This window comes from Mastomys coucha, unplaced genomic scaffold, assembly GCF_008632895.1.
Source record: "Mastomys coucha isolate ucsf_1 unplaced genomic scaffold, UCSF_Mcou_1 pScaffold5, whole genome shotgun sequence".
NCBI classification, from domain to species: Eukaryota; Metazoa; Chordata; class Mammalia; order Rodentia; family Muridae; genus Mastomys; species Mastomys coucha.
The window spans coordinates 57650889-57677763 of NW_022196911.1; the positions used below are offsets into that span (position 1 = coordinate 57650889).

General features: G+C 42.2%; 1 protein-coding gene across 1 annotated transcript in view; it reads left to right on the forward strand.

Annotated features, from left to right (window-relative positions):
- Pigl (phosphatidylinositol glycan anchor biosynthesis class L) overlaps positions 1 to 26875 on the forward strand; it is a 62952-nt gene that overhangs the window by 9209 nt on the left and 26868 nt on the right. The window contains exon 2 of the mRNA XM_031351578.1: positions 6691 to 6790. Within this exon, the coding sequence (XP_031207438.1) occupies positions 6691 to 6790 (100 nt within the window). The remainder of the gene's footprint in view (positions 1 to 6690; positions 6791 to 26875) is intronic.

Consider the following 26875-nt stretch of genomic DNA (forward strand, 5'->3'; position numbering starts at 1 on the left):
TTTTTTGGAAGATTTCTTAATGTATAAATATGAATATATTTATCTACATTCTTAAGTGTTCCTGATGCCTGAAGAGGTCAGACGAGGGCATCAAATCCCCTGGAACTAGTTATACTCAGTTATGAGGCACCATATGGGTGCTGGAAACTAGATCTAAGTAATCTACAAGAGCAATAAGTGTTCTTAACCACTGAGCCATCCCTCCAGCTCATTAGGGATTTATACATTTGAAAAATGTATGTTTACTTATCTTTTCCTTATAACTATAATTACCTTAGAAATTATATGCCAAATAACCCTATACTCTGAGCCTATTTTTTAATTTGTTTTGTGTTCATGTGTGTGTGTGTTTGTGGTGCATGCACCACAAAATACTTATAGAGGTCAGAGGGCAGAAGTCAGTTCTCCTTCCCCCCTGTGGGACCTAGGCTTTATCAATTAAGCCATCCCACAGGCCCCATGGCCCCATTTTAAAACTACACAGTGTAAAGCCCCGCCTACCTTTACAGACAGAAAGAGTGAAGAAGGGAAGGGAGGAAGAGAAGAGAAGAGAAAGAAAACAATGGTGTTAGCTGGACCTGGAGATACATGCCTAGAATTCTCCCTACTTGAAAGGCTGAAGGAAGAGGGATCCCTTGAGGCCAGGAATTCAGGGCCACTCTGGGCAACATAGTAATACCTGTCTCAGAAAGAAATATTGGGCTGGTAAGATGGTTCAGCAGGTAGACACCAGAAGCCAAGCCTGACACCTGAGTTTAGATCCCCAAGATCTAAATGGTAGAAGGAAATAACTAGCTCCCAGGAGTTTTCTCCAGGCCTCTGAATGCATGCTGTGACAGGCATGTTTGCACAAATAAATATAAGTTTTTAAAGGGAAATATTGCTGTCTTGCTTGTTGTTTACTTCGTTGGAGCGTTTTGTTGTTTTATCTTGCTTTGTTTTTGCAGTCTGGAGGCTGAGTCTGGTATCTAGCTACTGGGCTACATCCCTAGCTGAGTTAGATCTGGGAAAGGCTTTTTTCTTTTGTGTCTGTGTAGTAGGTGTATGCTTGTTTGTTTTTGTGTTGCTACAAGGTCTCATCTAACCCGGGCTAGCCTCATACACACTATGTAGCTGGAAATAACCCTAAGCTGCTTATCCTTCTACCTTTACCTCCCAAGTCCTGGGTATTAAATCCAGGGAGTCCTGCTTGCTAGCTAAGCACTCTACCCAACTGTGCCAGACCCCACACCCCAAATTAGACTTGTAAGTGTAAAGCTGGAAGGTTTGATTGAACTATGGAAAGCTATAAAAGAAATGGTAGTTGAAGAAGAGATCATTTCAGAGATCAAAGTGAAATTCTACAGTGACAAACCTGTGAGCCTTAAAGATTCAGGTGTAATTAAAAAAAAAATTGCTAGCAGCATTCCTGTGTTGGAAGTATAAAATGGCCAACCACACCTCAGGAGCCTTGAAGAACTTAGGACTGGAAACACTTTACACCTTCACCTCAGTGAGCAGACGCTGTTCTCATTCAGACTTCGTGTTCCATCTAGGACATATATGCCTACTGTATGAGAAAAAGACAGCCCCTCCATGTGTTGGGCTTTGTTAATGACCACCTCCAAGTTATAGGTCAGAGAAACTAATGACATTAGTATTTATGTGAATAAAAATACAAATACAGCCCAACCTTTTGGAAATAGTGAAAAATGACACCACTTACAAGTATGGCCTGATTTAGATGTGTGCTTGGGGGTGGGGAGTTTGCCCCTTTAAAGATCCTTTACTATTGTTTTAGGGGCTGGAGAGATGGTTCAATGGTTAAGAACATTTGCTTTTCTTCTAGAGGACCTGAGTTCTATTATGGGTCTGTGTCAGGTGGCTGAAAACTACCTGTATCTCCAGTTCCAGGAAATCTGACACCCCCTTCAAGCATGGATTCGCAGGCATAAATACACACACATACACACACATTTTTTAAAATTTTTTAGTAATATTCTACCAAATTTAAAGGCATAATTTATATTTCATAATAACTCATAATTAGATTTTTTAAGTTTTTTAAAGGAAATCTCTTTTTTATGATTTATTTATTTATTTTATATGAGTACACTGTAGCTGCCTTCAGACACGCCAGAAGAGGGTGTCAGATTTCATTACAGATGGTTGTGAGCCACCATGTGGTTGCTGGGAATTGAACTCTCAACCTCTGGAAGAGCACTGACTGCTCTTAACCGCTGAGCCATCTCTCCAGCCCCAGATTTTTTAAGTTTTATCACATTTGTTTATTTAGTGCATGTATGTATGTATGTGTATGAGCTCATGCATGCCATATGGACTCAGTTCTCTCCTTCCACCCTTAGTCTTGGTGATTAAACTCAGATCATCTGACTGGTCATCGAATCCTTTTATCTGCTGAGCTGTATCACCAGACTCCTGGAAGAGGTTTTGTTGTTGTTGTTGTTGTTGTTGTTGTTTTTAAAGACTTATTTATTATGTGTAAGTACACTGTAGCTGTCTTCAGACACACCAGAAGAGGGCATCCGATCGCATTACAGATGGTTGTGAGCCACCATGTGGTTGCTGGGATTTGAACTCAGGACCTCTGGAACAGGAGTCAGTGCTCTTAACCACTGAGCCATCTCTCCAGTCCCCCTGGAAGAGTTTTATAGAGTGAAATTCTGGTTTCTGTTTTTAATGTTTCTTTCATTTGTGTCATAAATATCTATGACATAAGATTTACTATTTTGAGCATTCTTAAGGTACCTTCACAAGATTATGTAACCATCACTCCGATTTCATTACTCCGGAGAGAAATCCTGTAACCTATTAGGCAATAAGTCCCCTCCCTTCCTTCCTCTAGCTCTCTGACTACAGTTCTACTTTGGCTTTGCCTGTTTGGGTGCCTCATATAAATAGAATCATGCGGTCATTGTTATTTTATATATGACTTTTATTACCTTCATATTTTAAGCTAATCAATATTGACAGTAGAATGTTTCAGAACTTTGTTTTGCTTGCTTGTATCAGGATCTCACTGTCTCTAGCAGACTGGCCTCAAACTCAGTACATGACCCAGAGTGGCCTCACATTCACAATCCTCCTGTCTTAGCTCCCAGAGTACTGGGATTATGACCTATGGCACCATGCCCATCTACTTTATTCCCATTTTGTGGGTAAGGCAGGAGTTATAGTATTGGAGATTGAACCCAGGGCCTTACATATGCTAGGCAAACCCCCCACCACTGAGCTATATCCCAGCCCCACCTCATTCATTTTGCTGGCTGAGTAATGTTTTTGTTCTGTATGTTTCATTTTTTACCTTGTTCCTCTGTTGATGCTGCAGTTGGCTTTAATCTACCCTGGCTACTGTGAACAAGGACTCGATAAACTTAAGACGCACAAGTACCTATTGGCATACAGGTGTCTAATTCTTCTAAGTATGTTCTTGTGAATGTAACTGTTGAATCACACTGATAGTGTTTAAATCTCTGAATAGGCTAGTCATGGTAGTACATGACTTTAGTCCCAGGAGAAGCAGGTGGACCTAGCCTGGTCATCATAGCAATTTCTAGGCCAGCAATGGCTACATAGTGAGACCCTGTCTCAAAAAACAAATAATAATAATAATAATAATAATAATAATAATAATAAACAAATAAATAAAATTCTATATTCCCACCAGCAATGTGCTGTGGGCCCTGCTTGTTCTACATCCTCATCAATGCTCACAACTTTACATTTTAGAACTCTACCCTTGCTGGGCGGTGGTAGTGCACGCCTTTAATCCCAGCACTCGGGAGGCAGAGGCAGGCAGATTTCTGAATTCGAGGCCAGCCTGGGCTACAGAGTGAGTTCCAGGACAGCCAAGGCGATCCAGAAAAACCCTGCTTCGGAAAAAAAAAAAAAGAAGAAGAACTCTACCTGTATTAGTCAGGGTTCTTTAGAGTCACAGAAGTTATGATAGTCTCTATGTAGTAAAGAAATTTATGGGCTGGCGAGATAGCTCAGCGGGTAAGAGCACTGACTACTCTTCCAAAGGTCCTGAGTTCAAATCCCAGCAACCACATGGTGGCTCACAACCACCCATAATGAGATCGGTTGCCCTCTTCTGGTGTGTCTGAAGACAGCTACAGTGAATTACGCCAGAGCGAACGGGGCCGACAGAAAGTCCTGAGTTCGATTCCCAGCAGCCACACACATGGCCATCTGTACAGTTACAGTGTACTCATACACATAAAATAAAATAAAATAAATCTTTTAAAAAAAAAAAGAAATTTATTGTAGACTCACAGTCTGTAGTCTTAACTCCGAACAATCAACTCTCAACAATGGTTGGCAGCAGCTGTGAATGGAAGTCCGAGGATCCAGCAGTTGCTCAGTCCCACAAGGCAAGCAATTGAAAAAGAGCGAGCTTTCCTTCTTCCTTATATAGGTCTCCAGCAAAAGGTGTGGCCCAGGTTAAAGGTGTTACCACACCCTTAACCCCAGGTGACCCCGATTGAATTTTTTAGATCTTCCAGTCTTAATCTTCTAGGATTCATAGCCACTATGCCACCACACCCTTAATTCCAGATGATCTTGAACTCATAGATCTTTCTATCTTAATCCTCTGGGATTCGTAGCCACTATACCTCAAGATCTCCATGCCAAGATTTAGGTCGGAAACTTGTTATCTCTCAGCCTCCAGATTAGGGCCAGGTGAGCCTTCTAATTCTGGATTGTAGTTCATTTCAGATATAGTCAAGTTGACAACCAGGAATAGCCACTACACTACCCATCCTAGTTGGTATGAAGTGATACTCTATTTTGGGCTTGATTTGCATTTTCCTAAAAACTAGTGCTGGATGGCTAAGAATGAGTAGTCATCTTTGCTGCATTCAATATGCCAATCACGTTACTATTTCCTGCTAGTCCTCCAGTAGTGTATGTGGAAGTCTTTATTGAATGTTATTGTCTTTTTTGTTTGTTCTTTTGGGTTTTTTTGTTTTGTTTTGTTTGTTTGTTTGTTTTTCGAGACAGGCTTTCTCGAATATAGCCCTGGCTGTCCTGGAACTCACTCTGTAGCCCAGGTTGGCCTCAAACTCAGAAATCTGCCTGCCTCTGCCTCCCGAGTGCTGGGATTAAAGGCGTGGACCACCACTGCCCGGCGAATTGTTATTGTCTTAGTAGTCAGTGTAGTTCCATTATTCTAGGACAGTGCGTTGACTGGATTGTATCCCCTCAGTTTATAATTATAGAAGTTTGGACCTTCTTCTTCCAAGTACATTTTAAAATCAATTGACCATAATAAGTTTCAAGCCAGCCAAACAAAGATGGTAAAGGGAAGAAAGAGCAAACCTACTTAATTGAGTGCTTTAATGTATGTTAAGTAACCTTCCAGGAAACCTTGTGAATTAGTAGTCATTATATGCACACTGCAAGTCAAAGAACTGTGGCTCAAGGAAGTTAAACACAAACAATATATGCAACTATTTTCAGGAAATTTTAATTAAGAAGTACATTAATTAGGTAATGCTCAAAATGAGTGCATTTTAAGTGACACCAAAACTTCATGGTATTATTATTTCTAAGGCTACTGAAGAGAATTACTCATAGAGGCTGTGGTAAATATATTGGGAAAGTAAAGAATATCTCTATAAACTTTTTCTGGTATTGATAGGCAACTGGTTATTAAACTTTTAAAAAGAGGATGTGCCAGGTGTACTGGTACAAGTCTTTAATCTCAGCACTCAGGAGTCAGAGGAAAGTGGATCTCTATCAGCTTGGTCTGCATAGAGAGTTCTAGGACAGCCAGAGCTACATAATAGAGACCCTGTCTCAGACGGTCGGACAGACAGACAGGCAGACAGAGTTAGTTTTCTGTCTTAGGGGTAAGGATTAACATTGCTGTGATACAATGCCATAACTAAAAGCAACTTGAAGAGGAGGAAAGGGTTTATCTCACTCACAGTTCGGTATAACAGTTCATCATCCAAAGCAGTGAGGGCAGGAACCTGGAGGCAGGAGCTGATGCAGAGGTGAAAGAAGAGTACTACATACTGGCTTGCACACCCTGGCCTGCTCAGTCTGCTTTCTTATAGACCCCAGGACCACCAACCTAGTGGTGGTACCACCCACAATGAACTGGGTTCTCCCCCATCAGTCACTAATTAAGAAAATGCACTACAGGCTTGCCTACAAGCCAGTCTTATGGAAGCATTTTCTTAATTGTGTTTCCCTCCTCTTAAATAACTTTAGCTTGTGCCACTTTAACAGAAAACTAGCCAGCATATTTTCATAAACAGTGCCTGCACGTTTTCCTGTAACACCTAAGAGTGGCACCCTATCCTTTAAATTAGTTTTAGATATCTGGAGACTGTTTTATTTATCTATAAAGGTGAAGCTGGGGGTCAAACCTGGTGCCTTATACATATTAGGCACAGATTAGATAAATGATAGATAGATAGATAGATAGATAGATAGATAGATAGATAGATAGATAGAATTATGTATTAATGCATACATGAATAGATGCTTAGGCATTGTAAATATATGGTGATCTGCTAATAGGAATTCCTTAACATTAAATTTCTATTTACTTCAGCTCCTTATCCTAATCATGACTTTTTTCAGGCACTTTAAATCCCTCAGGGAACAACATAGGATATGAATGAGTGAGCAGCCAGGCCTCTATGGTTAAAGTACCCCTTCTATCTGTCTCTTCAGGAAATTACTACAGTCAAGGTGAGATTCGAAAGAAAGAACTTCTGCAGAGCTGTGCCGTTTTGGGGATTCCACCTTCCCGGGTAATGATTATTGACAAGAGGTAATTTGTCCTTTAATAATGTAGAATAAATAATAAATAATTGGTAATAAATATACATTGGTACATTGAAAAGACACAAAACCTAATGTCAGGATAACTCGATCTTACATCAGAAAAATTATTTTACTTTTGTTGTTGTTTGGTTGGTTCTTCAACCTGGTCTTGGATACCCTGTGTAACTAAGGGTGATTTTGAACTTCTGATCCACCAGCCTCCTACCTCCACAATAGCTGGGCTTGCAGGTGTGCACTATATTTGGATCAAACCCAAAACTTCCCACATGCTGTAAGCACTAATTAACCCAGCCGCATCTCCAGCCTCTAGGACCTTCTTGTAAGCTTCCTTCCCCAGGCCTGGAAGCAGCACTTTCTCTGAGGCTTGGCTTTTCTTGGCAAGGAAAGTGTACAGAGACTCAAACCTGCGTAGCTCTAGTATTCATGTTTACAGTGTCACTGTTTCTCATTGTTACCTGACCTCGGCAATGGAAAAGGCTAGGACAGCTATTAAAGAGTTGAAAGGGGCTGGTGAGATGGCTCAGCGGGTAAAAGCACCGACTGCTCTTCAGAAGGTCCTGAGTTCAAATCCCAGCAACCACATGGTGGCTCACAACCACCCGTAATGAGATCTGATGCCCTCTTCTGGTGCGTCTGAAGACAGCTACAGTGTACTTACATATAATAAATAAATAAACCTTTAAAAAAAATAAATAAAAGAGTTGAAAGACTCAGAAATTTATACTGATGGTTATAATAAAACACTACTATTTCAGGGGTTTTATTTAAAATCCTTGATTTTTACAATTAATTTTTTTCTCCTATGCTGATCATCTTGCTTCCAACAACAAAAACATAATTACTCATTTTATTTTCTAATATTGTTAAGAAGTTTATGCCAGATGGTGGTGGTGCACGCCTTTAATCCCAGCACTTGGGAGGCAGAGACAGGTGGATTTCTGAGTTCGAGGCCAGCCTGGTCTACAGAGTGAGTTCCAGGACAGCCAGGGCTAAACAGAGAAACCCTGTCTCGAAAAACCAAAAAAAAAAAAAGAAAAAAAAAAGTTTATAAAAAATGAGTGGGATTTTGCTATTTTGCTATTTACATACAAGATGTGAGATGAAAATGAAGGCTAATCCAGGCAAGGTTGCACATAACCTTAGGCCCAACATTTGGAAGGCAGAAGCAGACAGGTCTTTGAATTTGAGGCAAGCTTGTCCACCTAACAGTTCCAGGAATACATGGAGAGTGATGGTTTGTATATGCTTATCTCAGGGAGTGGCACTATTAGAAGGTGTGGCCCCGTTGGAGGAAGTGTGTCACTGTGGGGATGGCTTGGAGATCTTCCTCCTAGATGCCTGAGGATGCCCAGTCTGTTCTTGGCTTCCTTTTGGATAAACATGTAGAACCCTCAGCTCCTCCTGCACCATGCCTGACTGCATGCTACCATCCTTCTACCCTGATGATAATGGACTGAACCTTTGAACCTATAAGCCCGCCCTGATTAAATGTGTCATTTATAAGACTTGCCTTTATCATAGTGTCTATGTACAGCAGTAAAACCCTAACTAAGACATATATGTATATATAATATGCATACATATATTTGTATATATAAATATTTTTATATATGTTTGTATGCATATAAATATATAATGTTTATATGTATACACATATATAAATGTTTGGTTGGTTGGTTTCTCTATATAGCCCTGGCTGTCCTAGAACTTTATAGACCAGGCTGGCCTCCAACTTTGAGATCCATCTGCCTGTGCCTCCTAGATGCTGGGATTAAAGGTATGCACTACCACTGCACAGCTCAAAGTGACATATATTAACAACGGGAACCTCATGGAAAGTATGCAAGAATTCAGTACATAGAAAAATGTGTGTGAGGAAGTCTAAGGAGATAGCTGACTAATAGCACTTGCTATGTAAGCATAAGGCTCTGAGTATAGACCCTCAACATAATAAAAGTCAAGCTAGTTGCATACACATCTAGAATAAGATGAAAGATAGAGACAGGAGAATCCCCAAGAGTGGCAGGCCAGGTACAGACCCTGTCTTAGGATGGGAAGTGAGCACTGTTCCCAAAGTCGCCCTCTGAAAATGTTCTCTGACTTACATCTGTGTGGCATCACACACACCCATGCAAAAACACTTGCTAAAAAATGAAAAGAACTTTAAAATTTAAATGCCACATATATCTTTCTATGTAAATATACTTGTTGCTGCTTACTTATTCAAGTTTTATAAAATTGGGCAATGGGTCCATGAGTGTCACAAAATTTCGGGCTTAAGAACTTGCACTGTACCAGTTGGCTTTGTGAATTTCACAGTTTGGGAGCTTAAAGCTCTCTGTGCCTCACCAGTTTGCACACACACTAGGGTTTGTGCTCACTTTTGAAATAAGTTCTCACTGTCTAACCCTGACTGTCTGAGAACTTGACCAGCGGGGCCTTGAAATCACAGAGATATGCCTCCTTTCTCTGACTCCCTGGTTCCAGGTTAAAGCGTTTGCCACCACACCCAATTCCTAAGTAGTAATTTTTAAATGTTTCTTAAGATATTTTGCCTCGGGCTGGAGAGATGCCTCAGCAATTAAGGAGCACTGACTGCTCTTCCGGAGGTCCTGAGTTCAAATCCTAGCAACCAACCACATGGTGGCTCACGACCATCTGTAATGAGATCTGACACCCTCTTCTGGTGTATCTGAAAACAGCTACAGTGTACTTACATATAATAAATAAATAAATCTTTAATATACATACATATACATGTATGTATATATGTTATACACATATATATTTTGCCTCTAGGGAGGCTGATATTGAAATATTGTCCATGAGTTCAAGGCCACTTTAAGGCTACAAAGGGTTGGGGGATGAAGGTACCTGCTTTAAAGGTATAAACTGGACAACCTGAGTTTAATCCTCTAGAACCATGTAGTAGAAAGAGAGAGCTGATCCCTGGGCATGGTTCTGTGACACATACATACTCATGCAAAATTAATTTTCAAGTATACTGTTGCTGTCTTCAGACACACCAGAAGAGGGCATCAGATCTCACTACAGGTGGTTGTGAGCCACCAGGTGGTTGCTAGGATTTGAACTCAGGACCTCTGGAAGAGCAGTCAGTGCTCTTAACCTCTGAGCCATTGCTCCAGCCCCCATTCTGCTGGGTTTTTTTTTTTTTTCAATTATATTTGGTGTGTGTGTGTGTGTGTGTGTGTGTGTGTGTGTGTGTGTGTGTATTTGTGTAAGTCAGAGGACAATTTGGGAGCTGTTCTCTCCTTCCATCATGTAGGTACCAAGGATGGAACTCAGATCATCAGGTTTAGTGGCAACTACCATCACCCTCTCTCTGAGCCCTGCTACATTTAGAGAACAGAGTGGTAGGCACAGGAATAGCATCTTTCCTGTAAGCTCTCTCGCTGCCTCTCGATGCTCACAGTCCAGGAGCTAACCCTAGTTTAGTGTTGGCAGGGAAACTCTAGCCAATGTCTAAGGTGAACTGGTAACTTTGTAAACGTATTTGACATCATATCTTGGCGCATACAAAGAAGCCTAGGAGGAAGACAGGAATCAAAGCACTGCCTCTTGAATAAATTCTGGATACACACATTGCAAAGGAGCAGGAAAGTAAAGACCTCTCTAGTCTGGATGCCTAGAAGGGATACATCATCCTTACCACTTGTTTATCTTTATTTTCTATATCTTTCCAACAAACTTGATCTCCATCTGTTTTGGGAGCGGGGTGGGAGCGGCTAGTTTCTTGGCCATAGAATATTAGAATCTGAATGTTACTGGATAAGAGAAGGAAGTGAGCACGCTAGACACAGGTGGGGGGGGGGATAATAGATTACAAATGAATGCTTGATCTGCTGTGTCTCATGATTTATTTCACATGCTTATGCTTATAGTTTGCATGGATGTGTGTTCTCATGTGTTGAGACACACATGTATGAGCATATTTATACACACACACATATAGAGGCCTGAGGTTGACATCATGTGCTAGAATTATGAGAGACTACTACACCCAGCTGGCATATATGCGAGTTCTGGGAATCTGAACTCTGGTCCCCACTTTTATGTGGCAAGAACAGTACCCACTGATCTGTTTCCCCAGGCCCAGTACAGCCTTTTATGTTCATATTTTTATTGACTCTCCTTTCAATATAATCTAAACTTTTTCTAGCTTTCCTACTTTGCTTTCTATTGCTGTGATTAAAATCAGTGGTACCTGCCCAGGAGTGGCATCACCCCTGGTTACTGGACTCTCCCCCGTCAATCATTAAGAAACTGCCCCAAGGATATGCTCACAGGTCTCTCTGATGGGGGCATTTTCTCAATTGAAGTTCTCTCTTCCCAGATCACCATAGCTTGCATCAAGTTGACAAAAGAAAGAAGAAAAAAAAAAAAAACCTGGCACACCAACAAAGACCACCCAGCTGCTAGTTTTCTTGCTCCAAAGCTCCAAAGCCACGTGCACATTTTCAGTTATTATTTATTCTGTCTGAGCTGCCATAACAAGATACCAGAGACAGGTAGCTTAAACAGAAATATATATTCTCCCAGTTCTTCGTACTGGAAGTAGGAAGGCTAGTGTCTGGTGAAAGTCCTCTCCTCTGCAGATGGCCATGCTCATGCCATGCCTTCACGTGGGGCAAGCAGCTGGGATCTCCAGTTCCATAAAATTAGACCCTCACCCTCGTGCACTCATTTAATCTCATTTACCTCCTAAGAATTACTCTGGGAGATAGTGCCTTAACTTACTATGAACTGAGGGAAAGCACAACTTAATCCATAGAAATATGCGAGCCTCTAGCATCCGTCTCTCATTTCCTCAGACTCTTTGGATGTGTCCCAGAGAAAACCGAAGGGGAAAGAGAAGGAGGAAGCTTTATAGAGGACCTGTAACCTGTGATGATAATGAGTTGATATAAAACCCTTATATCAGTGCCCAAAACATATGTAAAACATGATCTTACTTAATCCTGAAGGTGATCCAATTCTTTTCCATCTTACTGATAAAATATTGAGCCTGATGAGGCTGAGTCGTTGGCTCAAGGTCACTCAGCTGCAAGGCTGGTGCCCCAGCAACTGCACTGAGACCCTCAGGCTGCAGAGCGTGAGCTTCAGCTGAAGCTACTCAGTACTCAGTACCTGGCTACTTAGTACTTCCAAAGTGTGGAGTCCATACTTGGGGCTACATATTTGATTTCAAAGGCCACACCACTTAGTTTGTAGGCTTACTCCACAAGACAGCTTTTATGATCTTCCTCTGTTTTGTTGCACATTAAGAAACAAGAGCTCAGAGAAATTAAGAGTCTGAACTCACACATTTACGAAATGTCAGTGCTAGGTAAGACTCAGAGACAGAAAGGGAAATGAAATGGATCCTGACTTTCTAGAGAGAAGTAGGTCACAGCTTTGTTAGTGTCTTTGAAAGACCATCATAGGTATAACGTGCTTTGTGCGGGGTCAGCTGTTTGTTCTTGCTGCTCTAAGCCCCAGTGCTTGGTTTCAGGGATACATTTAGCCAGCTGAGCGCACACTCAAATAAACCCTTGGTGGGAAAAAATGACTTTCAAGGAAAGAGTATGGTATGCTGGCTAGGTTTTGGAACTGCTTTTTGTTTGTTTGTTTGTTTGTTTAAATTTGTTTGTTTATTTATTTTCTATATATGAGTACACTGCAGCTGTCTTCAGATATACCAGAAGGGGGCATCAGATCTCATTACAGATGGTTGTGAGCCACAGTGTGGTTGCTGGGAATTGAACTCAGGACCTCTGGAAGAGCAATCAGTGCTCTTAACTGCTGAGCCATTTCTCTAGCACCTGTTTGTTTCTTTTTTAAGACAGGGTTTCTCGGGCGGGGGGGAGGGGCGGCGCACACCTTGAATCCCAGCACTTGGGAGGCAGAGGCAGGCGGATTTCTGAGTTCAAGGCTAGCCTGGTCTACAGAGTGAGTTCCAGGACAGTCAGGGCTACACAGAGAAACCCTGTCTTTTTTGTTTGTTTGTTTGTTTGTTTGTTTTGAGACAGGGTTTCTCTGTGTAGTCCTGGCTGTCCTGGAACTCACTCTGTAGATCAGGCTGGTCTTGAACTCAGAGATCTGTCTACCTCTTTCACTTGCAAATTAGAGTTATTTGGGAAAAGGGACCACAGTTGAGGAATTGCCTCCATCAGATTGGCCTGTGGAGATTTGTGTAGGGCATTTTCTTAATTAAGTATTGATGTGGGAAGGCCAAACACACTGTGGGCCATGCCAGGGCAGGTAGTCCTGGGTATTATAGCAAGGCAGGCTGAGCAAGCCGTGGAGAGCAAGCCAGTAAGTAGCACCCCATGGCCTCTGCTTTAGGTCCTTCAGGTTGCTGCTTTGCATTTCTGGCTTTCTTCAGTGATGGACTGTAACCTGTAAGCCAAATGAAACCTTTCCCCTCGTAACATGCTTTTGCTCATGCTTGAGCATAGCAACAGATACGCAAACTAGGACAGAAGGCATAGTCTCAGCCACTAGAGAACTAAATGATGACTTTAAGGCTCCTTTAAAGGTAAAGTTTGCTAATTTAGTGAGTCATATAATAATGCATTGAGTAATGCATTAAGATACAAGTTTCAAGATGGGCCACAGTTGTGCACACCTGTAATTTCAGCACTTAGGAGGCAGAGACAAGAGGGACTTAAGTTCAAGGCCGGTTTATGCTATGATTGGAGGCTAGCCTGGGCTGCATAGGGAGACTCTGTCAAAACAAAAAGAGAGCCAGGCCTTGTAGCGAACACTTTTATTCCCGACACTCACAGAGGTAGGCAGATCTCAGTGAATTTGAGGCCAACCTGGTCTACATAGGGGGTTCAAGGACAGAACTAGATAGTAAGGCTCCGTCTCAAAAAACAAAAACAAAACAACAATGACAAAAACAAACACAGAAAAGCTGGGTGGTGGTGCACACCTTTGGTCCCAGCACTTGGGAGGCAGAGGTAAAAAGATCTCTAAGTTCGAGGCCAGCCTGGTCTACAGAGTGAGTTCCAGGACAGCCAAGTCTACACAGAGACACCTGTCTTAAAAAAAAAAGAAAAGAAAAGAAAAAGAAAAAAGAAAAAGCATAGGAAATAAAAAACAGTTTCACAAATGTAAGTAAAGCACTGTGCAACAATTCGGAAAAAAAAGAAAAACAATTTAAAGTATAGAATATGAAAGTAGGCATGGATGGCAACATCACCATGAGCACATTGGTCAGCCTTCACTGAGCATGTGTGAGTCAACTGAGCCCTAAGGCCTCAGCATTTTCCTCCATTGAAACGTGAATCCTTAGCCTGCCTGCTGTCATAAGCCTTGTAGGAAATTCTAAAGGAGTGTCTGGTGTTTTGTGCCTGTTTCCTTCCTTGTTGGCTTGTTTTGTTTGTGGTGCTGGGGATGGAACCCAGGGCCTCATGCAGTCTGGGCTCTGCCAGAGTTATAGCCTCAGCCCCGAAAGTGCCTTTCTGAGTCTCCTTATTTTCCCACTCTGTCCATTAGCCTACTACATAACTCTAAGGGTTCAGCACATGAAAACATCCCACTCCTTCCCTTCCCGGTGCTCATCTTAACAGCAGCATGGCGTTAGAAAGCCTGTGGCTTGAATAACTTAGCTGAGCAAGGAAATAGGATCTTCTGTCCACAATCGGGCTGGCTTGCTAGCACTTCCTGGGATTCTTTTCCAATAATTCCATACAGATCATATACTGGCAGAGAATGCAGGAGGCAGAGCATAGAACCATTGGACTGTTTGCTATATACCTCCACCCCTGCTCCTCCTGTCCCAGAACCTTCCTCCTTCAGTTGGAAACCAAAAGAGAGGGTATTTGAGGCCAAAGTGGTTTTGACCTAGCACCCCCTCTCACATGTGCGAGATTAAAATAAAACCTGTAGTCCTTTCCTCCAAATTCTCAGAGGGCCTGGGCTGAGGTTCAAAGACATAGTTTCAGCAGTGCTGGCAAGACTGGGCTCTCAGCTGCCAAGAGGATGCAAAGGACAAGAATGTTTCCTAGAAAAGAAACCAGCAAAGGAGACCACAGTGGGTTGTCTGAGAGAAAGCCATGATGTGAACACTCAAGCTGCTGTCCTAGATCTTTCCACTCAGATTCTTCTGAGAACTAACGAGAGGCTGGGCTTCCACATAACATGATTAGAGGAGTCAGTACCAAAGGAGTGAGGCCAGTCCAGGGAGGGACCCACTTAAGAAAGTGTGTCCTGGCCGGGCGGTGGTGGGCACGCCTTTAATCCCAGCACTTGGGAGGCAGAGGCAGGCGGATTTCTGAGTTTAAGGCCAGCCTGGTCTACAGAATGAGTTCCAGGACAGCCAGGGCTACACAGAGAAACCCTGTCGAAAGAAAGAAAGAAAGAAAGAAAGAAAGAAAGAAAGAAAGAAAGAAAGAAAGAAAGAAAGAAAGGAAGGAAGAAAGGGAGGTTCCCTTTAGTCTGCTGTGTTAGTTACTTTTCTCCATCAGAGGCAACCTGAGGAAGGAAGGGGTTGGTTTGCTTGTTTGTTTGGGGTTTTACTTTCTTTTACTTACATTTCCAAGAGGATGCAATCTCTCAGGTCAGGGAAGGCAGTAGGAACAGGAAGTAGCTGGGCACATTTCATCTGCAGCCAGGAAGCCCTGCATATGCTCAGCTTGCCCTGACCCCTTCTCAGACTGGGGTTCTAGCCCATGGAATGGCGCCACCCAAATTTAGGATAGCTCAGTTAAGCTAATCTAGATAATCTCTCACAGATATAGGCAGGGATCTATATGCGTAGTGATTCTAAATCCCATCAAATTGATAATTGTGGAACTGGCAAGATAGCTCAGTGAGTAAAGGTATTGATGCCAAGTATAAGGACCAAAGTTCATGTCCCAGAACCCAGGTGGTAGAAAGAAGAACTCTGGCAAGTTGCCCTTGACCTCCACACACGAAACAAACATAGAAACAAATAAATGTGGGGGTGGGGATTTTAAGATGAACTATACCATGTTCTTAATTGTACTTAATTTTAAATTACATGAAGTTTTTAGGTGAGAAGACACATGTGGATACCAGAGGACAACTTTTGGGAGTTGCCTGTCTCCTTTCGCTGGGTAGGTCTTGCAGGTTGAACTCAGGTCATCAGGCTTGGCAGCAAATGCTTTTACACAATGATCCATCTGCCCAGCCTCCGTTTGTTTTTTTCTGAGACAGAGCTCACTCTGTAGGCCTAGCTGACATGGAACTTGCTATGAGACCTGTCTTTGCAGTGTCCTCTTACCCTTGCAGGTGTATGTCACCAAACCCAGACTGATGCTACAGATTGGAAGGTTAGAGAAAGTTTTCAAATATTATAAAAGTAAGATTTGAAGTGATATTGTATATTATGGCATTCATTAAAGTAATGTGTAAAATAGCAAATAGTTGCCAAATGTCTCTCAGAAGGCCATTAATAAATCTTTGTGGCAGTTTGAATAAGAATGGTTCACATGGGCTTATAAATTTAAATGTTAGTTACCAACAAGTGGCACTATTTGAAAAGACTAGGATTAGGTGGTGTGGCCTTGATGGAGGAAGTGTATCACTGAAGATGCCAAGCCAGGCTCAGTGTTCGTTCTCTCTTTCTCTCTCTCTCCCTCTCCCTCTCCCTTTTCCTCTCTCTCTCTCTCCCTCTCCCTCTCCCTTTTCCTCTCTCTCTCTCTCCCTCTCCCTCTCCATCTCTCCCTCTCCCTCTCCCTCCTCCCTCTCTCCCTCTCTCTCTCCCCCTCTCCCTTTCCCTTTCTCTCCCCCCTCTCCCCCTCCCCCCTCTCCCTCTCTCTCTCTCTCTTTTTTACAGCTTTCTATATTTTTCATATTTTGTTTTGTTTTGTTTTGTTTGAGACAGGGTTTCTCTGTGTAGCCCTGGCTGTCCGGGAACTCACTCTGTAGACCAGGCTGGCCATGAACTCAGAAATCCACCTGCCTCTGCCTCCAAAGTGCTGGGACTAAAGGTGTGTGCCACCACCGCCCAGCTATTTTTCATAGGTTAAATAATTTGCACTCGGTATAGAAAATTGGATTAGATAAGAGCACTGACTGCTCTTCCAGAGGTCCTGAGTTCAAATCCCAGCAACCACATGGTGGCTCACAACCATCTGTAATGGGATCAGATACCCTCTTCTAGTATGTCTGAAGACAGCTACAGTGTACTTATATACATAAAATAAATAAAGAAATCTTTAAAAAAAAAAAAAAGAAGAAAATTGAATTAGACTTGCTTTATATCATTATCAAATGTCTGTTATTTTTTTTTCTTGTTAGAAATGAAGAGTCAGGGGGCTGGAGAGATGGCTCAGCAGGTAAGAGCACTGACTGCTCTTCCAAAGGTCTTGAGTTCAAATCCCAGCAACCACATGGTGGCTCACAACCACCTGTAATGAGATCTGACACCCTCTTCTGATAAGTCTGAAGACAGCTACAGTGGGCTGGATCGAGCGGGGTGGCAGAGGTCCTGAGTTCAATTCCCAGCAGCCACATACATGATGGCTCATGGCCATCTATACAGCTACAGTGTACGCATACACATACAATAAATAAAATAAATCTTTAAAAAAAAGAAAAAAAAAGAAATGAAGAGTCAAGGCCAGAGAGATGGCTCAGTGGTTGGTAGCATTGGCTAATCTTCCAGAGGACCTAGGTTCTAGTCCCAGCCCCTGCCTGGCATCTCACAACCATCCATAACTCCAGTCCTAGCAGAGCCAGATGAGAGCATGTGGTCTCCTCAGACATTATATACATGTAGTAGACAGACATATGAACATGCCAAACATCCAAGTGTAAGGACACATAAACTAAAAATAAAAGTGTGCGTGTATGTTTTGTAGGATATTTAATCATACTGTGAACCCCAAGACTGTGTTATTTACTGGAAAAATCTATTTTTAGTTGTAGGGCCCAGCCTTAGCATATACCTTTAATCCAAGAGCTTTCTGCCTTTCTACTTGAATATTGTAAACAGGATTGAATAAAGTCAACCATACATAGGTCAAGAGGCAGAATAAGCAACCAATTAACAGGAAGTGAATATGGGATTATTAAGAAAAAAACATAGAGAATAAGAAGGAGTCAGAAGGACAGATAGAAAGTATGCACAGGAAGCAGAAGAGAAGGATATTGAGTTTGAAGATTTGAAGAGTCTGGTTTGAGAAAAAGAAGGTGGGCACTGCTTTCTGGGTCTCCAGCTGAAGAAGGTCTGCGAGTGTTCTCTCTGTCTCTCTGAGGTAGCAGGCTTTCACCCCAGCTTCTAGCTCCCAAGTCTTCATTGGTAAAATGGAACAATTGAGATTTTGTTAAAAAAAAAAAATTGTGGATGTGTGGATGTGTGTGTGTGTGTGTATGAGAGAGAGAGAGAGAGAGAGAGAAAGAGAGAGAGAGAGAGAGAGAGAGAGAGAGAACAAGCTGAGCACCTCCTATCACTAGAAGGACAGCAGGAAAATTAGGTGTTCAAGGTCAGCCTCTGCTACTTAGCAGTTTTGAAGCCAACTTGGGTTTTATAAGATAGTGTTTTAAAACAAACAAAAACAAGTTCAGGCATGATGATAGGAGGCTGTAGTCCCAGGTATTTAGAAGACTGAGGCAGGAGAATTACAAGTTCAAGGCCTGCCTGGGCTACACAATGAGTTCAGATTCATACTAAGCAACTTAGTAAGGCCCTGTCTGGAGATAAAACATTAAAAAGGAAGTCTGGGATACAGCTTAGATTTAGAACACTTGCCTAACTCTCATGAAACTCTGGGTTTAATCCCAGTTAATGGTCTTCACTCCCAATATCCACCAACCACAAAGAGTGAGTTACATGCCTAAAATCCCAACACTATGCCAGAAGCTGAAGAGGAAGGATCTCAAGTTCAAGACCAACCTACGCTACTTAGTTATGGTTTCTATGTCTGTGATTAAACACTGTCACCAATAGCAACTTGATGAGGAGAGGGCTTGTTGCAGGAAATCTAGAGTAGAAACTGAAGCAAACACCAAAGAAGAGTACTGCTTACAGCTTGCCCTCCATGGCTTTCCTTCTTTCCTTCCTCCTTTTCTTCTTTTCTTTTGTTTTTTTGTGACAGTTTCATTGTGTAGCCCTTGGTTGTCCTGGAACTCCCTGTGTAGACCAAGTTGGCCCCAAACTCAGAAATCCACCTGCTTCTGCTTCCCGAGTGCTGGGATTAAAAGTGAGCACCACCACCACCCAGCTCATCATTGCTTCCTTATGCAAGTTAGGACCACTTGCCCCAAGCCAGTAGGACGCACAATGGGCTGGGCCCTCCCACATCAATCAATAATAAAATGCTCAACAGACTTTCCTATAGGTCAGTCTTATGGAGGCATTTTCTCAAATGAGAGTCTCTCTCCCCAAAAGATTCTAACTAATGTCACACTAACCAAAAAGTAACCAGGACAGTAAATAGTAAGTAAATAGTGAGTTCATTGAAAATTCTACCTCAAAAGAAGAAAAGAGGTTAGACATGGCTCAGCAGTTGAGTACTTTGCTGCTCTTGCAGAGGATGTGGATTAAGGTTCCCAGCCCACAAGGCAGCTTACAGCTATCTGTAACTCCAGGTCCCAGGGCCTATGGTCTTGTCTAGCTAAGGGAGGCATTAGATACATACCCGGTGCACTTATATATAATAAAACTGAAATTTTCTTATTTTATTTTTTTTTATTTTTTTATTTATTTACTTTTTTGTTTTGGTTTTTCGAGACCAGGTTTCTCTGTGTAGACCAGGCTGGCCTTGAACTCAGAAATCCTCCTGCCTCTGCCTCCCAAATGCTGGGATTAAAGGCGTGTACCAATTACTGTCCGGCCCACAGTGTAACTCTTTACAAAGAACATATGACTTCTTCCATAAAGATGGGTACTGTTGACTCAGAAACAATGCTTAAAATATGAGTCTAGGGTTAATGTCTAAGGTGAACATAATTCCTGTAGGAGTCAGGACTGGCCTGGCCCTAAGATATATAAATGTTACTTAGGCTGTTGCAAGTGCAAGTGACATCTCACATAAAGATGGGTTATATTGACTGAAAGGCGATGCTTAAGATTTAGGTAGGGTGGAATCTAGAATAAACAAATGTAATATTCTGGGGGATAGAGCTGAAGCCTGGCTCTACAGATGGCAAAGGGTCAGCAGGTTGTAAACCACATCCTTTCCCAGTGTTCTGGGAGGAAGGAGGTAACCCTCTTCTTCCTTTGAAGAGATAAGCCCAAGTACTTTAACTCTCCTGGCTTCTCCCGTGCTTATCTCTGTGCACAAGGACCACTTATTCTGTAGTGCCCAGTGGCTAACAGCATTTAGTGTACAAGCATGAAAACCTGAATTGGAATTCCCAGCACAAAAACCAAAAAACATGTGCCCATAACCCCTAGTTTTGGGACAGAGGGGTGAGGACAGATTATGGTACTTGCTGGTCCCCAGCCCAGCCAAAGCATGCTCAACTCTAGGTTCAGTGAGTGACCTTTTCTCAAGGAAATAGAAGACATTGGATGGCTTCTGCTGGCCTCTGCATGTGCAAGGCAAATAAACCTGCACACAGACATGTACATACACAGACACCACACACAGAGAGAAAAATATATCCAGAATAAGTAGAATGAAATGCCTTGGGAGTCCAGTTAGCGAGCTATTGTTATTGTTGCTATTTTGACCTGTGTTCCAGATTAGCAAATCAACTTCTTTTCTGTACATACCTGAACAACTTCCCAGTGACCTTCCACAGATCCCCACAGTGGTTAGCTTTGCTGGTATTTATGACACACTCTTTTCTAGAATGATTTTTGTCACTAGACACTGGTAACTGGGTCTTAGACACTGAAGCCTCCAAAGATGTTAGAAATAAAGACTGCTTCTTATTTTTAAAAAGAAAATGGGGAAAGGGTTCTCTCAGTTGTTTGTTCTTTACCCTATGCTAAATTAATCAAAGTACAATTTGTCTTTTATCATGATTGACCACTTCTCAATTCATGGCTTTTATTCATCACTGTCTTTACAGAGAAATCACTGACTGAAATAGGTTTTTTTTTGTTTTTTGTTTTGGTTTTTTTTTTTGTTTGTTTTTCGAGACAAGATTTCTCTGTGGTAGACCAGGCTGGCCTCGAACTCAGAAATCCACCTGCCTCTGTCTCCCAAGTGCTGGGATTAAAGGCATGCACTACCACCGCCTGGCTCCGAAATCGTTTTTTGAAGAGTGGAAAATGCAGTGTGTGCACACACACATACAGGCCAGAAAAGGCATCAGATTTCCTAGGATCTAAACGCCAGTCCCTGTGCTTGTGTGGTAAGCACTCTTAACTATGGAGCCATCTCCCCAACCCTTTGGATGCTAAATTTTTTTTATATTTAAGAATATCTATAGCTGGGCAGTGGTGGTGCATACCTTTAATCCCAGCACTTGGGAGACAGAGGCAGGCGGATTTCTGAGTTCAAAGCCAGCCTGGTCTACAGAGTGAGAGTTCCAGGACAGCCAGGGCTATACAGAGAACCCTGTCTCAAAAAAACAAAAAAAAAAAAAAAAAAAAAAAAGAATATCTATATGGGCTGGAGCTATGTATGGCCCCATAGGTAAGAGCTCTTGTTGCTCTTGCAAAGGACCCAGGTTGGAATCTTAGTATCTACATAGTGGCTCACAACTGTCTGTAACTCAGGTTCTAGGAAATCTAGTGCCTTCTTCTGATTTATCAAGCACTGCATACACAAGGTAAACATGCATATATTCAGCATATCACTCATAACACAGAAAATAGATATTTAATTAATAAAAATATCTGTAGTCTCACATGGTGGCACATGCCTGTGATTCCAGCAAAAGTGCTAGAGGTAGAGACAGAAAGATCAGAGCTCGAAATCATCTTCAGATATAGGTAGCAGGCTGAAGGCCAGCCTGGACTGTGAGACCCTTTCTAAGAGAGAGAAATGAGCAGGGCAGTGGTGGCGCACACCTTTAATCCCAGCACTTGGGAGGCAGAGGCAGGTGGATTTCTGAGTTCATGGCCAGCCTGGTCTACAGAGTGAATTCCAGGACAGCCAGGGCTACACAGAAAAACCCTGTCTCAATAAAAAAAATATATATATATTACTCTCGGATTAAAAAAAAAAAACAAAAACAAAAAAAATATGTTACTCTCGGAACTATTTACTGTCTCTAGATCTCATAGCTTCACAATCAGAGATCACCAGGTGCTTCTGGGGCTGGTGAAGCTCCATGTCCAGTTGAATGTCTAAGATATGCTGCTCTTCCTCATCCTCAGCAGACATGCCTCTTCCCATGGTTAAGTTTTTTATCAAAGTTGTTGCTGCTTAATTCTTACTGCATTGTTGTCCTCGAGGAAGCTTGAGGGAAAAGAGTGAAGTATCACAAGTAGTGAGAGGAGTATTTAAGACAGGCTCTCTGAGTGTCCAGACTGGTTTCCAGTATATTAATGTAACGAAGATGACCTTGAACTTGTAATCTTCCTGCCCCTACCACCTAAGTGCTAGGATTACAGGTGTGTGGCACCATGCCCAGTTATGGGGCTGGGTTGGAAGCCAGGACTTAATGCTAGGCAAGCCCTCTACCAACTGAGCTACAGAAGTCCTTCCTTTCTTTTTTTTTTTTATGTGTATGAGTACACTGTAGCTGTACAGATGGCCGTGAGCCATCATGTGTGTGGCTGCTAGAAATTGAATTCAAGGACCTCTGCCAGCCCTGCTTGCTCCGGCATAATTCACTGTAGCTGTCTTCAGATGTACCAGAAGAGGGCATCAGATCTCATTGCGGGTGGTTGTGAGCCACCATGTGGTTGCTGGGATCCGAACTCAGGACCTTCAGAAGAGCAGTCAGTGCTTTTACTCGCTGAGCCATCTCGCCAGCCCCCTTCCTTTCATTATATTGTGGTACCTACTAGCAGATGAAAGGACAGAAGTAAAGAATGTGCAGAAAATACAGTACACCATAAAGTGGTGTGCTCCAAGACTTAAGAAATACGAGATCTTGTTGTGGTGCCACAGTGGACCGCTGTGTCTTATTTGGCAAATAATTTCTCCTCTCTAGGTTTCTCTTTTCTCACATATAAAATGAAATAAGATGATGGTTTTACCTATGATCTCAGAAGACTCTTCTTCAGGATGGAGGAGAATACAACAAAAAAACTCTTAAGGGAAGATAGAAGAGTAAATCGTAACCTTTGCTTTGGCATTGTTCTCACACTTTGTTTCAAAATATGTATTACAACCTGGGAAGGGTTTACTCATTTTTTTCATGAGGTGACTGTTGATGTTGCACCTACAAAGATGTTGAGTATTACCCCATGTAAACTTAAGTATCATAACCTCCTCTCGGGACTCATCTCCTGAACAAACTATTATTTGTGAACTTTTTATAAATGACATAGGTTAATGACTAACTGCTCAATTAACAGTACACTTTTCCTCAAAATTCCTAAAGGTCTACAAGTGTAATTCAGTGTAGCATGAATGTTTTGAACATGTGAGAGTATGGGCTTGATCCTTAGCAACACTCAGAGAGAGAGAGAGACAGAGACAGAGAGAAAGAGAGTGAGAGAGAAAGAGAGAGAGGGAGAGGCGGGGAGGTTCCTTAGTAGCTTCTAAAGACATTATAGGATATGTATGATTTCTTTCCTTAAAAAGATTTTGTTGCCAGGCAGTGGTGGCACATGCCTTTAATCCCAGCACTTGAGAGGCAGAGGCAGGCAGATTTCTGATTTCGAGGCCAGCCTGGTCTACAGAGTAAGTTCCAAGACAGCCAGGACTATCCAGAGAAACCCTGTCTGGAAAAACAAATAAACAAACAAAAAAGATTTTATCAGCCTAGCACCCAAGAGGCAGAGGCAGACATATATTTGTGAGTTTTAAGCCAGCCTGGTCTACATAGAGAGTTCTAGAACATCCAACTGTATGCAGAGAAACCCTATCTCAAAAAGAAAGAAAAATAAACAATAAAAGATTTTGTTAGGGAGCTGGAGAGATGGCTCCAGTTAAGAACACTGGCTGTTCTTTCAGAGGACCCGGGTTCAATTCCCAGCACCCACATGGAAGCACAGAACTGTCTGTAACTCCAGTTCTAGGCACACAGTTCACACAGACATACATGCAGGCAAAACACAAATGCACATGAAAATAAATAAATTATAAAAGAATATATATTTGGTCAGGCATGGTTGCTCAGCCTTTAGTCCCATCGATGCAGTTAGATCTCTTTGTCTATAGTGTGAGCTCCAGAAGTGCCAGGGCTACATAGTGAGACTCTTTTTTTTGTTTGTTTGTTTTTTGTTTTTTGTTTTTTGTTTTTTGTTTTTTCAAGACAGGGTTTCTCTGTGTAGCCCTGGCTGTCCTGGAACTCACTCTGTAGACCAGGCTGGCTTTGAACTCAGAAGTCCGCCTGCCTCTGCCTCCCAAGTGCTGGGATTAAAGGCATGCACCACCATGCCTGGCTGAGACCCTATTTTTTAAAAACCTTATTTTAATTATGTGTTTGTATATAAGGGAGTATTTGTGAATACAAGTACAGTGTTCACAGAGGCCAGAGAAGGTGTCAGATCTCCTAGAGCTGGAGTTGCAGGTACTTATGAGCTCCTGTCATTAGTGTTGGAACCAAACCTGGGTCCTCTGCAAGAACAGAACACTCTCTTAACTGCTGAGTTCTTTCTCCAGCCTCTCCTCCTTTTCTTTCCTCCCTCCTCTTTACTGCCTTCTCCCTTCTTCCTCCTCACCCATTTCTCCTCTCTGTCTGTTTTCTGTGTTGGTATTAGAATTAAACCCAGTCCTTATGCATGGTAAGGTCTGCTACTGACTCTAAAATTCACAGTCATTTATTCCTCCTTTAAATAACTGTTAAAATTAATTTTAGGATTGGAGGTGCAATGTCAAGAGTGCTTGCCTGTCTGTCATAAGGCTCTGGGGCTCAGCCTTCACCTGCACATGCATACACACACATACAGTAAAACAAATATGCGAATGAATAAAAATTACATGTAGCTACCCCCAGAGGATTTTATCATCTCCAGAAACTAGATTAAAAATAAAGTTGGGGCCAGGTTTTTACCTTTAATCCCAGCACTTGTGGGGTAGAGGTAGGAGGATCTCTGTGAGTTCAAGACCATCCTAGTCTCAGAGCGAGTTCCAGGATAGCCAGAGTTACACAGAGAAACCTGTCTCAAAGAGACAAAAAGATAGATGGATGGATGGATGGATGGATGGACGGACGGACAGGCTTGGGGGCTGGCAAGGTGGCTCAACAGGTAAAGCTGATAACCTGAGTTTGATCCCTAGACCCACGGATAGAAGGAGAGAACTGACTTTTGTAAGTTGTCCTCTGACCTTCACACACCGTGGCATGCATGCACTTGTACATGCGCATACTCACAAGTAAATAAAATTAGTTATTTGCAGTTAATTTCCTTATGTGTGTGGCCATTTGGTCTGCAGAGCTCGGAAGAAGGCATCAGATCACATGAGACTTGTGAGACTCTTGTAACAGACTCCTGTGAGTATTGGAAATTCAATCCAGGTCCTCTGGAAGAGAAACAAGTGTTTATAAGAGCTAAGACATCTCTCCATCCTCAAATAAAGTAACTTTTAAAATAGACTTGGGCCAAGCACAGAAGCACATGCCTGTAATTCCAGCACTTGAAAGGCTGAGGCAGGACGATTGCTGGAAGTTCATGGCCTACTTGGACTATAGCCTAAGATGCTATCTCAAGCAAAAAAACTAACAGATCTGGAAATTACCTCTAGCAACAGGACTTTAGATCTACCCTCACTTGACCCTGTGAGGCAAGCAGGCACACCCACACTCCGATCTCCAGTCCTCTGTTCATAAAATAAATGTTCTCTTAGATTATCTCTGAAGTCGTTTTTTTACAACAGCCACTTTATTACTTACCAGACAGAACAGTTAACCTGTAAAAATTTATGTGCTTCATAAATAAAATATAAAATGCCTAATTATATTTGCATTTTAGCTTAAATCTGTTTTTAATGGTAAACATTACTCTAACTTTTAATGGGATATAATTATCCTAAAAAGTTTTGATGATCTAACTGAAATTCACATTTTTGTTTTGTTTTGTTTGTAAACAAGATCTTCCACATTAGCAAGCTGTTTTTTAGAACTGGCTCACTTGTAACCTTAAGTAGCTCAGATCTATGGCAGCCCCCTGTCTCAGCCTTCCCAGTCCTGAGACTGCAAGCACGAGCCATTAGGCCATGCTTTGACCTTTAGTTTTAGGGGTTTGTTTTTCCGACACAGGGTCTCATTTTGCAGACTTTCACTAAACTGGCCAGGAACTCAAAGAGGTTCGCTTGCCTGAGTGGTGGAAGAAATGCTTTCACAGGCCACCCAGCCAAGTCTGAAATTTAAATTTTAATTGGCACTTAGGGTCCTTAGTTCGTCACAGATGTTATGCAGGTGGCCCAGTCCTGCCACCTGAATTTCCCCCCTCTATCTTCGTGTGTATGGGGGGGGGGCGTGTGTGTGTGTGTGTGTGTGTGTGTGTGTGTGTATGTGAGTGTGTGTGTGGTGCGTGTGCGTGCCCGTGCAGTACTACAGCACTCGTATGGAGATTGAAGGCCAGCTTGCAGGAGTCAGTTCTCTCCACTGTGGTCAGGTCAGCAGCAAGTGCCTAGCCCTTCTAAGCTATCTTGCTGGCTCAACCTGTCTTTTATCTACTTAGCTTGAAACAGATTGCGCATATCAAATTACTGCTTACCCTGTTGTTTACCTATTAAACAAATTCCCAGAATTCAGGGAGGAAAGTTACTGGTGACCTATTTTCTAGAACTGGCTGCCAAGACTACACCTGACACATCTGTTATTTACAGCTTCATCACTGACCTTTACCACATAATTCCTGCTACTTGTAATATGCCTTAGTAGACATTTTCATTTACCTCTGGACTTTGATTGTTTTAAGCTCTTTCAATACCTATATAAATTTTCTCAAGCCGGGCAGTGGTGGCGCACGCCTTTAATCCCAGCACTTGGGAAGCAGAGGTAGGCCTGAGTTCGAGGCCAGCCCGGTCTACAGAGTGAGTTCCAGGACAGCCAAGGCTATACAGAGAAACCCTGTCTC